The sequence below is a fragment of the Rousettus aegyptiacus genome, unplaced genomic scaffold (genome assembly GCF_014176215.1).
Source record: "Rousettus aegyptiacus isolate mRouAeg1 unplaced genomic scaffold, mRouAeg1.p scaffold_m13_p_8, whole genome shotgun sequence".
Lineage (NCBI taxonomy): Eukaryota > Metazoa > Chordata > Mammalia > Chiroptera > Pteropodidae > Rousettus > Rousettus aegyptiacus.
Window position 1 is genome coordinate 43598428 of NW_023416311.1, and position 13863 is coordinate 43612290.

The window sequence follows — 13863 nt, forward strand, 5'->3', positions numbered from 1 at the left end:
TCTTTGTTTCTTTGCGTGGTCTTCCTTCTGTGTGTGTCTGTGGTCTCATTTCCTCCTTTTGTAAGGACATCAGTCCTTGGATTAGGGTCCATCCTAAAGATCTCATTTTAACTTAATCACCTCTTTAAAGACTCATCTCTAAATACAGTCAAATTCTGAGGTGCTGGGTGTTTAAAACTTCAGCATATGAATGGAGTCAGGGCACAATCCAGTCCATAGCACACACTTTTAAAACGATCTTTTAGAGGGTCTGTCACCCCTACTGCACCCTCCTCCCACCCCCTCAATTTGAGCTTCTGGAAGGCAAGCTCTTATTTTCTCTTCTCGCAATTCCCAGAACCTAACAGTATCCAGCACATTGGAGGTGATTCACAAACTCATAGTGAGTGCATGCACGGACAAAGGTGTTCTGAATTATATGAGAGCAAGGGTAAAAATTGTTGTGTATCTTTTCTCTTAAGACCTTCATGTTAGAGTCTCAAAACACCATAGGTATATAAGAAAGAACAAAGTTGTAACGTAGGTATCTCATAATTCCAATAATCCGGCACCTTTTTCCAAAATCTAAAGAGGAAGTTTAAATATTCTGTTTAGATACCATGTCCAGGTATATGCTCAGTTCTTAGAGACCAGCCAAGCAGGTTTTACGAATGTAACTGAGACTCCTCTGTTCTTGCCATTTGGGGCTCAAAAGTTCTGATTCTGAGTGAGACTGGAAGAATTTACCACAAGGCCAAAGTGGCATTTATTTTTCTTAAAGTGTACAATGATTACTTTATGACTCAAACACTAAAAAATGCCTAATTAGAAATGCCCTTCGCAAATCTGTGGCTAAAATTAATATGTTTCAAAAGAACAAATTTGAGGTAGGTGGGGAAGTTTCCTCAGTTGTGGGTTTTGCTATCAGATACTCATGTTCCTGAGTTCTTTGGCAAAAAAATCACTGACTTTTTCTTAAAAAAGGAAAGTTAGAAAAACAAATTGTAATAATAAGTATAATTTCTGAGAGGCAAGCTATTTTTTTCTCTACAAATCAGACTTGGGTGGCTTTAGTATTGATGCTTTGAACCTAGAAGTTAAATGCTAAAGGAGTGTTATTTTGTTAAAATAGAATATCACAGAAAATCTTAAGAACACAGACATAATGTGTACTTGAATTTGCTTTTTGTTGCATCCATCTGCCTACTAGGTTTTTACATATATTTTTCTTAATGTTTTTGGTTTACAGTGGAACTTCGTTTCTCACTAATGTGTGTAGTATTTTTAATGTACTTGAAGCATGCTTTTAAAAGTAGTAATGTAGATAATGTAATCATCTTATATCAATTTATATTAAGTGAATTTACAGTTGCTCCCAATTTAGGGTCTCCTAAAATTAAGCCCCAACTGGGATTTTGTATCCTGTGACTTTGATTTAAGCTTGTGTATTTTAGATTGCAGTTTTGTTTTCTTCACCCATTCCTGGCTAAAAGGAATGTCAGGGATGGCTGTTTGTCCCAAACAAGGTAGATGGTAGAATTCTCCCAGAAGGAGCTGGTGAGAGGAGAGGAAAGCTGAGCAAGAAGAAGGAGGTTGGGGTTGGGGGAAGCACATGGCCAGAGCAGACCCTGTACAAAGTCAGAAAATAGGTCCAGTTCTTGCAAGATGAACTCTCAAGTATTTAAGATCTAAATCTGTGTGGTGGCTATGAACTTGAGTAATTCTGAGAGACAGGCGGGTAGGCAGTTTGCATTCTGGGATAATTCAAGAACATGAGGGTAGAGGGAAGAACTAAAGTTTAGAATCTGGAAACCTGGTTTGAATTCAATTCCGTTCTACACTAATTATGACTTTGGGCAAGTTGGGTGACCTTTTTGGATTTCACTTTCCTCATCTCTGTAATGATAAGACATATCCGTGGGTTTATCATCAGGATAAATTAGGTGATGTATGCAAAGCTGCTTTGTAAATTGGGATGTGCCATAAATGTTACTGGAGGAGAGCGATGTTACTATCCCAGGAATAAGCACAGTCATCCACATTTGCTACCTCAGACCTCAGGATCAAATGGATTGATTGGGACATTGAAGACGTTGTGGTTAACCCAGTGATTAGGCTATCACACCTAGTACTTCCAAAAACAAAAACAACACGTAAGTCTGTTATACTATTGATGATGTGTGATTCTTTCCATTATTTATTAAATGTGAAGCATTTATAGCGTTTAGAGAATCAGATCTGGAGGGGGTCTTAACAATTTCCTCCTCTCTTCAAGCCAGGCTGTATCAAATGTGAATTAGTCCTGAATTAGGTTGTTACATTCTGTATCTAAATTTTTTAAAGAAGATTTGGCATTTTTTCCATCTCTAAATTCTCTTAGTACTTCAATAGTTCTTATGCCAAGTTCTTTCTTATAGCTGACCTAAATCTGTAGTTGTAATTTAAGTCCTAATCCCCTACGCCTGTCTTTATTGGAGATGGAGAACAGCTGGTCAGAAAACTTATTATGATAAGAAATCTTTGTATATTTAAAGAAGAGTTACTCAGTTTGACTCACTCTCCCCCACCTGCCCCCGCTGCTGCCCCCACCCCCAAATTCATCAGTTAGTACTCTCTGAATCATTCATGGCATTGCTCCCCATCTTCCTGCCCCTCTCTCAGTAGCTGAAGAGAATGCAGGCTGCTTCCTCCTTTCCTCTCTTACGCTTTGTGAATAATTTTGAGTCTTCTGATAAATGATTAGGATCACCCCAACAGTGTTTGATGGGTACATGGTATATTTGTTTCATAAATATGGAATTTTACAAGGGGATTTATCATGGGTTGCTTTGAAAGTTAGGCCTCCCCAAGTGCCTTAGTTTGCTTAGCCAGTCATGCCATGAAGCTGCCACTTGGCATGCTGGAGATAACATTGATTGCTATCTCCGCTCCACTGGACTTAGTCTATTGGCCATTGAGCTAAACCTCTCCTTAGTGCAGCAAACATTCAGAAGAACACTAACAGTCTGAAAGTTGATGGGCTTCCCCATGGCTCAGAGTCGGAATCAGGAAGTAAGTAACAATTGAGGAGAATTGAGCTCATTAAACTGACCGTTTGTGGTTTCGAAGTGGATCCTGTTTTTAATCTCAATGTGTGTGCTTTTATGTCTCTTACAGGTTTATTACCCAGAGCTCTCTGTCTGGGTCAGTCAAGAACCATTTCCAAACAAAGAAATGGAGGGAAGGCTTCCTAAGGTAAGATCCTTAGCTATTATTTTTTTTTTGTTTTAAATTAGAAGCAATTTTTTAAAAAGCAAATTTATTCATTTTTTATTTTAATATCCATTATAGTCTACTATAATAATCCATTAATTTGATACTATTATGACCTTGGAAATAACATATACTAAAAAAAAAGTCACACCTTAAAATCCTATGACTCTTAAAGTTCACATTATCTTCCTTTCTTAACAAATCCAAAGTCCAAGGCATATTTTCATATAAGATTATGGAATCAACATACATTTTACAGGTTTTTAATTAGTTTGTTCCCTTCTTGGGAAGATAAACTTAAATGTGTTACTCAAACTAAAAGATATCTTAAAAGGATAAGATAATGACAGTTTTGTCTGGTAATAATGCCTGCATGTCTGATAAGATTACCCATGAAACAAGACAGAAGGAACATTAAAAAAAAGAGAAACTGTTATGTTCTTCTTTTTAATTTTTATGCTTAAGAATATTTTCTATAAACATGTTTCTTTGTTCTGACATCTTAGCTGTGACAGTTCTCTGCCTCAAGAAAATTTATAAAATTTACATTTTAGATTTATGCACCATTTCTGGGGGGAAAAAACAAAAACATTGAAAAATATATTTACCAGTTTTTACTGCAGATACATTTGGACTTTGCCTGTTAAGGTAAATGTCCATTTGACCTTAAATAAGAGGATTGTACTTTTTATCACTGACTTGCTGATTTTACAATTAATAAAAATAGAGCCTATTGAAAATAAAATTAACATTTAAAAATTTCATATGTGTAATTGATGAGGCCTTTCTAGCTATTTCGATACTTGAAAAACTCTTATTTACCCTGAGTGGTTTCAACAATTCTCTTTTACTGACAAGCAGAGTTTGAAGAGATTGTGTCAACTGGCAGTTTGCACTGAAAGAAAATTCTAAATCACATTTAATTTTTTAGAGAATTTCTGAAGGTCACAGTTGAAATCATTGGCAGGAAAATAGGTAAACAAAATGATTTGGGCCCTGCCTGAGATCCATTTGCACTGATATTGTAGAGTTGGAGTGGAAGTGAGCTAAAACGCTAGAGCTTTACTTAACATACACCTACACCCCATCATCTCACCACCATCATACCACTGGCATCAGCAGTATAACTCTAAGCATTCTTTACTGGCCAGCTCAGGGCGTAATTCCTGAGTAGCAGTGGGGAAGACATGATAATGGAAAGTGCGGGGGAGACTGTAGTCTTCGTTAGTTCCTGCCCCATTCAGGCATCCAGAGGTCTTTGATACTGGTGATATCGACCAGAGGAACAAGATTAAGTAAATTTTTCAGTGAGGTCAGTAGTGCCTCCCTTTCCTCTTGGAAGGCCAGTCCAGGTGCTAGGCCTTGCTTACAATGAGTTGTGCTCCAGAGAGTTGGCACAATGCATCTTGTGATTCAGGTCTTCTGTTATTGCAAGCTCTTTCCTCTCTAAGTACATGAATAGTATCTTAAACATAAGATATTTGTCCTATTTCCAGCAGTTTCTTTCTGGAAAAGCACATCTTAAGAAAGCAATTGGTTATTTTTTTCAATAAATAATTACTGAACACATAGAGAAAGAAAAGAAAAAGAAAGAAAGAAAGAGAGAGAGAGAAAGAGAGAGAAAGAAAGAGAAAGAAAGAAAGAAAGAAAGAAAGAAAGAAAGAAAGAAAGAAAGAAAGAAAGAAAGAAAGAAAAAGAAAAAAGAAAGCATAATAATAAGAAAAATAATCCTGACTTATTTGGTCCAAGGCACATTATTGAGCAACTGGGGAATTCATCTACTAATAGCCATCAGCAGAGAGGGTTATCCAACCTGAGGTAGCTCAACTGTAGGCGCGTCCAAGAGCACTGGTCTGTGGGAGCCACTGGACACATCTGTTTCCCTTCCTCCAGCCTTCTAGATTATTCAGGTTCCTCAGAAAGCAGGAAGGTGGGATTATTTTTGCCTGAAGTTCTGTAAGGCCTCACTTGTGGAGAAGTAAGACGTTATTGTATCTCCTCTTGAAAACACCTTCTCCTCTTGCTGTAGAAGCCTAAAATCCTTGCAGAGGGAGCAGAAAAACTTTATTTTTTAATTTATTTTAATGAGGGACAGGAGGTTAGGATTGAAATCTAGTAAATTCTGGCCTCCAAAAAGAAGATGTGCGGTACTTACCCCTCTGGAGCTCCTCTCCCCCACAAGCATGTTTTGGGTCATGGCCCCTCAGGCTGCTTCAGTAACATTTCTCCCTGTGTGAGTGACGCCATTGCCTCGCCATTGTCCATTTGTACTTCCTTGTCTCCATTGTCCATTTGTACTTCCTTGTCTCCATTGCCCATTTGTACTTCCTTGTCTCCCATATAAGTTAATTTAGGGTAGGATGGGCAGTGGCTGTTTTTTTGTCTGTTTTAATCTTTGTAGGCTTAAAGTGTAATAGGTATACTCAAACTGTATCACGCACTCAGAACATGAATAATAAATACAGACATAAATGTTTGGGAGCCTCAAAAGAGAGAAAAATTAGTAAAAATGGTGAATTCTAATTTGAAATAATCTTCACATTTTTTTTTTCCCCAAATTATCCAGATCCCACTAAGCTCTTCATTTCATTTCGTTGTGTATTTTCTGTGGAGGTAAAATGTTAGTAAGAATGAGACCAATAAAGAGACAGACTAATGTTCTTTATATTCACTTTTGAACAGAATAAGTCTGAATTGAAATTAGAAGTTTTAAGCACAACCATGTACAAAGTGTAGTTGTTGAGCGAAATAATGTTTATGAACTTTCGATTTTCCTTCCTGGCCTGTGATAATTAGCAGCCCTTGAACTCTTCATTTGTCCAGAACCCAAGTTTGTTACATTTTGAACCATACTAACTGGTTGTTGAGGGAGGAAGAACAAACATTTTAAAGGTACCAATATTACAGTGAATTTCTTTCTTTTTTTTAATCTTGAACTTGCATGCTAAAATTTCAAGATTGAAATTATTTTACAACTGAAAGGAACTGCCCAAAATAATGCTTTTGGAAATTTATTTAGATCCTTAAATGTGTGATAGTAATGAATTATATTTTAATTTAATTTTCTGATTTGGTCCTATTGGTATTTAATGGTATCAAAACAACCTCTAAATCACAATCTAAGACTGGAACATTAAAGTACACATACTGAGTGGATTTTATATACACCCTACTAATGTTGTGTGCTCTCAAAGTCTGAGGTTTTTAAACACAAAATTTAGGCATACCAGATGTTTAATATGAAAACTCTATACAGTAAATAATACTTCTTAGACTTGGATTATCTGTTGCATTTAGTTCACCCTAAGGATGCTGAAAACATTTATTCAGTCCAGTTGTTCAGAAGTTTTTGATATCTGAATTCTTAAAAAGAAATTCAAATGTGATCATGTACATATCACAAAGCAAGATTATCACTTTAATCCAAGTATTTATATCCAGTCAAATTAGCTTATTAAAAATGTCCTGTTAGAACATGTGGCCTCAGCAAAAAGAAAAAAAATATCTTTTAAAACCACAATAAGCATTTTTTTTTTTTCAAGAAAACTGCAGTTATTAATAATTTGTCTAAAAGAGAAACTTGACAGATCAGTATTTTCATATCTGATTGGGACATACAGTTTTATTCATGGTGAAACAAGTCTTGTTTGATATCATCCCTTGCCAAATGTGCTTCGTTTGTCCTGTCCTCTTGCTGTTTGTTTGCAATGGTGAGCTTCTCCCCAAGGGTTTTGGACAGATCGCCTGTCACTCTGAGGTTGGGTTATTCTATTCAGAAACACAGGACTGTGAAGACAGACTTAGGATAAGCCCCAGTCAGTCCAAAGTAGCTGAATCTCTCTCTTCAGCCTTAGTTCACACTGCCATCCTCTGTCCTATAACTCCACCCAGCAGCCCCACCATTTCCCTCGCAAACACTCTTCCACCTCTGATCTCCACTTCTGGTTCTGACCATGAGGCCCACATGTAATGTGCCGGTGCTTATAGAGTAAACCATACATAAATTACTTTTGTGCAAGTGGTTCTATGCTTTTAAATATTTTTATTATATGTCAGAAAATAATGACCCTAATCCACCACAGCTATTGAACTTTTTAAAAAATGTATTAATACTCCTACGAGCACCTCTCAGCCAGCCCTATCTGATACTAAAAACTGTCCTCACAAACCTGACTCTTGGAGAATGCCGCCTCTCACATGGCTGGGTATAGCCATTAGAAACGCACTTGATTCTTCTGAAGCCAAGGCAGCTAGTGTTTAATTACTTCATGCCCCCACAGACCTAATATTTACATTCAGGTGAACTGTGTTTAATATGTAAACTCTGTTTGCAAAACATCGGGAGTTCAAGGATAAAAGGCGGGAGGGAGAGGCAAAGATTTTCAAATGGTTTCAGAAGCATAACTGTGTCTCTCTTTTGTGTATGTCCGTCTGTTTGTGTCTCGGCCCACCTGCTTTTCAGGGAAGACTTCCTGTCCCAAAGGAAGTGAACCGCAAGAAGAATGACGAGACTGAGGCTGCCTCCCTGGCTCCACTTGGCAGCAATGAACTCCACTCCCCAAGAATTAGTTACCTCTACTCTTTTTAATCATAACACCTCCATTTGTATTACATATGGTGTATGGGTATTGATGAGGTCATGGTATCATATATGGGATTTTTTTCTGTGTAAATCATCAAGTATAAGAAGAAACTATGGGACTCTGAGCCTTGCTTTAGAGAATTTACAGTGGACAAATAGGTATCATCAAACCAGTTTTTAATCATTCTGACTCAAGTGAAACGCTCAGAATTTCACACTGTGAATCCACGTTTACAACCCTTACAGGTGGGCCTTCAGGCCTGGTTCTCTACGACGACGTCTTCCACAACTCAAACTCCCACTGCTCTCACACAACCGGTCCACTCCTGCCTTGTCACTCACACAGCTCCCGACTGCTTCTTGCAGAGGCTGAGAGTCCCCATTTTTTTTTTTCATTTAGATGTAACAAACCTAGTAGTTTATGTTCATCAATTGTCTGTATATCTCTATATTTTATCCATGTACTCTTTTGATGTATAGAAGTAGTTTGAAACTCATTGTTTCCTTGTGGTAAGTGACCGAGATGCTGCCACAGGACCTGAGACACTGATGAATGGTGCTATTTTGGACTTTCAACATGCTCCTTGGCGAGGTAGCTCTGATGGAGTTATTTTTTATTTCCATGTTCTAAGAAGGTGTTGGTACTCTGTTTCCCTGAATGTTGTTCTCTAGACTGGATTGACTTGTTTTCCTTGTGTCTTCAGTGTGGCTTTCTTCTTCAGCATTGTAGGTTGAGAGAATGCTACCAGCGAGAGTGTAAGAGACTCACGTCTCATTGGCTGGCACTCACGGACACGCAGGCACTGGAGCGGGAGCAATCACAAAACTGTAATTTACTTACCAAATCTCTTCCTTTCAGTAGCCTCGCCTGCCTAACTTAGAGAAAGAAAAGCAATAATTTGACAGGCGTTTTTAGGTGTCTCTCTTGGTTCTTTTTGTTTGGAAGACTGGGGGGGAAAAGGGCAAACTCTTTTTTAATAAATGCCCTCTGGAAAAAAAAAAAAATCCCAAAACTGGCATCTGAGTAGGAATATGAAAATGACACCCTTCCCAAAAATTAGGTTGGAAAAAATGTCTTTACAAAATTGAAAAAAAAAAAAAATAGGCAGAGCACACTTTTTCGGCAGTTTAAATACGCAAGGCGTAGATCTTACATTTTTGTCCTTGCTCCCAATGGAATGGATAAATAAACAAACAAATCAGAAATACCATCTACTCATGGAATGTTGTTGTGTTAGCCAGTCTGAAAGCCCACCTTAATTTTTATATAACTGTCTTTTAGCTCTTCCTTTCACAGGGCAGGCTCCGTTCTGAACTGTTCTGCTTCTGACTGTTAAACATCGATGACGCATGCGCTGCACTTCGTTTTCTTCTCGCTCTCCCATTGGCCTGAGTTTCTCGTGCATTTCTCCTCTTCTCTCCTTTGTTAGAATAGGTATATCAGCTGTGTAAATAGAGCAAGAAAACAGTATTCTGCATCTGTGGCATTTATGTAGAGTTGCAGTTGTGTACTGCTGAAAATGCAGGCTTTTGTAACAATGTGATCTTTACTGATGCACTCATGACAAGTACCCAGTGTATTTTAGCTATTTTAGTAGTATTTGTTCAATAAATATACAAGCTGTAAGGTAACCGGCTTAGCTTGTCATTGGAAAGGCCTACTTTGGAATGCTTTCACTGGTTCATGTTCATTCATGTGTTCTCAGAACCCCAAAAGTAGACTCAAGGGCAAATATCAAAAAGGATAGAATCAACTCCGCCTTTCATGCATTTTCCCTTATGAGGGTGTTATGAGATTAGAGGTTAGGCAGTGGTTCATTAGGATGGTATTTGCAGAGCTGCCTCTGGATACAAAGAAGAATTAAACTAAAACTCCTTTATTTCTACACGTTTTCCCACCTTTCAGGGCACTACCACACACCTCAAAACTTATTCTTTCTTACTCCTTACCATTAAGACCCACTCTGTGGTATTCTTTATCCTTGCCAAAAGATACATGTTCCAACAAAAGGCTTATGCTTGTAAGATGATAAAATTTCGACATAGGGTTTTAAGTCATTAATTTATATGTACCCATCTACCTGGAATCTAGCAGATGATGAGATGGCATCACTAGAACCTTCTAGAAGTCTCATGTGACCCTGAAACCCTGCAGTCAGGAGTGTCATGCTCTCTCGGTGCATGAGAAATGCCTGCTGCTCTCTTCCTGTCTATCATGAGAGTGCAACGTCAACTAGAATTACACACAAGTTGCTGAGTAGGCTGGTTGGGTTCAGATATTTGAGTTTCACCTGACCAGAGGCTAAGGAAGATACCCCGAGATAAGAGCCAGTGAGAGAAGGAAGAGGAGCAAAAGTTCATGGCCCCAAAGTGGAAACTCATCCTCTGGAGAGGGGAGATCGGACGCCTTCTGCAAAAGCTTGGGTCTTGAGCCGTGTATGTGTGTATCAGAAAGGACTCCTAAATTGGGGAGTTACCTTTGAAGTTGATGCACATCTTAGATTTCGGTTAAGTTTCCTTTTTACCCTCAACTTTTAACCTAATTAGAGAAAGCCTAGGGCAGAACTAAATCCCAACTGCTTACCAGAATTTGCTCAATCTGAAAGAAATTCTTAAAATGGAGCCACCACTACCTCTTTTGGTAATCCCATCCCATGATTAGTATTTCTGGATGTTAGAGAAATTCTTAAACTTAATTACCTTTCATCTTAGAAATAGTCACTGTTTTCCTCGGCCAATAGGCTCCCATCTTTATTATCGCAGCTGTGAGGGGATACATCTTGCTTTTTGCCCTTGCTAAACAGAGAATAGAGAAAGGTGATGAGGCCAGGTGGGGGACGTGGGGGGGGGGTGGTCTGGCCTGGGTTGCTTTATGCCCATCTAGTTGGTTTTTATTGCCACATAAAACATTACAATCATACCGCATCTTGAAATGGCAATCTATTTATTTCACAGATTCTCTTGGTCAGGAATTCAGGAGAAGTTTAGCTGGTGGCTGTGGCTCAGGATCTCTCCTGAGTTTGCAGTCAAGATATCAGCAGGCTGCAGTCACCTAAAGGCTTGATTAGAGCTGGAGAATCTCTCAATATGGCTCACTCAAATGGCTTTTGGCAGTAGAACTTGGTTCCTCCGCTTATAGGCCTCTCCATAAGGCTACTTAAGTGTCCTCATGACCTCTGGCTTCTCTCAGAGCAAGTAATTCGAGAGAAAGCTGGGAACAAGCCACACTGCCTGTGACTTATTCTCAGAGGTTACTGTCATACATCATATTCTGTTCATTAGAAGCAAGTCAGTAAGTATAGCCTACACTCGGAGGAGATTAAGCTCAACTTCCTGAAGGGAGGAGTATCAAAGAATTTCTGGACACATTTTAAAATCAGCATACCATCTGCACTAAAGTGCTCAGGGTAGTTGGTGGCCTGAGGCTGGAACTGAGAAGGACTGAAACCAGAATGATAGCAATTTCTTTCACTGAAGATTTTACAGTCCTTAGAGCTCCAGAGACTGCAGGGATGCAAGGAGAGCATCCAGACGCTGTACTATTGGGGTTGCATAGCCTTCATTTACTAATATAAGTACAGTTAGTCCCAAAAGGAATATTTAGAGAATGTTATTAGGAGCTTTAAAAATAGAAAAGTGGGATAAATGATATTTAAATTCTGTCCAAATCATTGGACTTGGTTTTGCTGATGACAACTCCCTTGGCCTCCATGAAGCTTGAAATATCAGATGATTTACCCTGCACTTCACTGTAAACTTGCAGGACCCATGTGTGAGGTTCAGCTATGGACTTAGTAAGGGTTAATAACTACTGAGACAAAACTAACAAAGTAGAACTCTAGCTGGAGTCGAACATAGCTGGAGACCCAAACTTTGATTAAAGACAGCTTTATGCTCTCTCTGGAGGAAGAGAGCATCCCATATTGTGATTGAGCAGATTGCTAACCAACAACCATGGGGAACGTATGACCTGCAGACTTGATTTCCCTGCTGTATGTTTTATAAAAATGTTGATTTAATTGCCAACATTTACAAATTGAAAGATTTCACATGAAAATTCGGAGTTTTGGCTTCCCTGGAAAAATGGAAAGTCTAGTGGGGTTGGAGCTGAGTAGCAGCCTCCACCTTTGGTGAGGCATGGCCCTTCCAAGATCCAGTCCTCACACCTCCTACTTTCTTATACCCCCTTCATTCATTTGTATCACCTGCACTTCTCTTTTGGCATGTGAGTTTGCAACACTAGTCCTCTGATTTCAGGGGCTAATGATGTGCTTGTTCACCAGCAAAGGGCCATGGGAGCTTCTAAGATCTTTTTGTTTGATAGCATGGAGCACGTGCAGGTCTATCAACATCAGACTTGAAACAGGCTCTTCATTACTATTTCCAAAACAGGCTGCTGCAGTTTCGGCTGCACTCCTGGGCCCTCTTAAACTCTCCAGTTACATTCCCTCAGGGACAGAGATTCCCATGGTAAAAAAAAAAAAAAAAATCTGGACTGGGTCAAGTTAGGATACACTGGGGTCTGACAAACTCATGATTTTCAAAAGGGTATACGTACCTTGGAGTATGCAAAGTCTTTCCAGATCCTCTATAGATACTGTACTCTTTCATAAAATCGGCTGAAAATGAGTGTGTTCTAATAGTCCTTTCCCTTAATATGACACAAAAAACCTAGATATAGCGAACAGAGAGGTTCCTTTAATTTATCATAAATCCATAGTACTGGGCTTTCCCTTTTCATATACACATTAAAAGTGACATGTTAGAATACACAGAAATGAAGTGTTTGGACTCATGGATTTTCAGAATTCAGATATATGGTGAAGTGGAGTGATGGAAATAATGACAATTTTTCTTTAATGGCTTTTCCTCTTCTATCTCCTGACTCTTGTCAAAGAATGCTGTGGTCTTGAGGGAGAGTCCTAAGAAAGTGAAGCAGAGAAATCAGTAAGAGACATTAAATACCAAAAATAGCTTCTTCATGTAATTGTAAGCAATTATTTTCTACTGTACTCCCTACTCATCTCTAGGATAGATTTTAACTGGCAAGAAGGGTAACTTAGAAAAGCTAAAGCACTATTAGTTTGCAATGCTAATTATTTTAAATGTAATTGAAGTAGCTTTGAGGAATACCAACTTTTGAGAAGACAAATAAAACCCAAGGATAAGCTTTCATGCGGGTTCTTTGAGATTTGATGTGCGTTAGTTAACAAAGTTGTCAAAACCTGTTGTATCAAACCATAGCATGAAATATTTGTTTCAGTTACAGTCAATTCTCATCATGATATACCTTACAAAACGTTTAATATTCTTTTCATAATAAAAGGGAATACATGCTGCCAGACTTTAACAGCCGAGAACTTTTTGTATTATTAGTGGTATTTTTTTTACGTTAGTTCTTATTTATTCTACAGAGGCAGTCAGCACCATTCAATAGCCTCACTCAGTTTTACCAGATGTTTACCATGCCTTCTATCATTCCTGTTTATATGAGAGAGTATTGATCATCTTGATTTTATAACTTAAACATGGAATAATTAATTATATTAGATCTATATTACTTTAATTTTGATTGTTTTTAGTGATTAGTTTCATAAGCTGTGCTTTCAATGCTCATTGATTTTTATAATAATCCTCAAAATAGCTATTTGAATTGAAAAATGAAGTCAAAATTTTTTTCTGCCTATCAGATTTGTGATAGATATTTTCCATAAATGTGTTAAATCTGCAGCTTAAAAGTAATGGTAATATATTTAAAGCAAGAAATAAGTTCAAAGTATTTTCTCAAAAAGCATTATTTTGGCAAAAGAGTAATGCATTAATAATATATCTTTTTCCTATCATTTTTGAAGATTGGGGATTTCAAAAGGTAGGTCTAAGTGAAAGTGTTACAGCATAATTAACAATAATTTGATAAATCTTAGTAGAGCTCTTTCGGTATACTTCCCAGAAATTGAGAAAGTGAATTAGTCTAAGAATGAGAACAAATTTCTTTGCAAGCCAGGTGCTTTCCAATTCACTGTCCATAAGAAAAATGAAGAAGGACCTAA

The 13863-nt window shown here is 38.0% G+C and overlaps 1 protein-coding gene across 3 annotated transcripts in view; it reads left to right on the forward strand.

The window, feature by feature from the left end:
• Positions 1-9445, forward strand: part of LOC107506547 (neuronal regeneration related protein) — a 29103-nt gene extending 19658 nt beyond the window's left edge. For all 3 annotated transcript variants that reach the window (XM_036225604.1, XM_016137259.2, XM_036225603.1), the window contains exons 4-5: positions 3136-3213; positions 7694-9445. In XM_036225604.1, the coding sequence (XP_036081497.1) occupies positions 3136-3213; positions 7694-7819 (204 nt within the window). In that variant the 3' untranslated portion in view covers positions 7820-9445. The remainder of the gene's footprint in view (positions 1-3135; positions 3214-7693) is intronic.
• The last annotated feature ends 4418 nt before the right edge of the window (positions 9446-13863 follow it).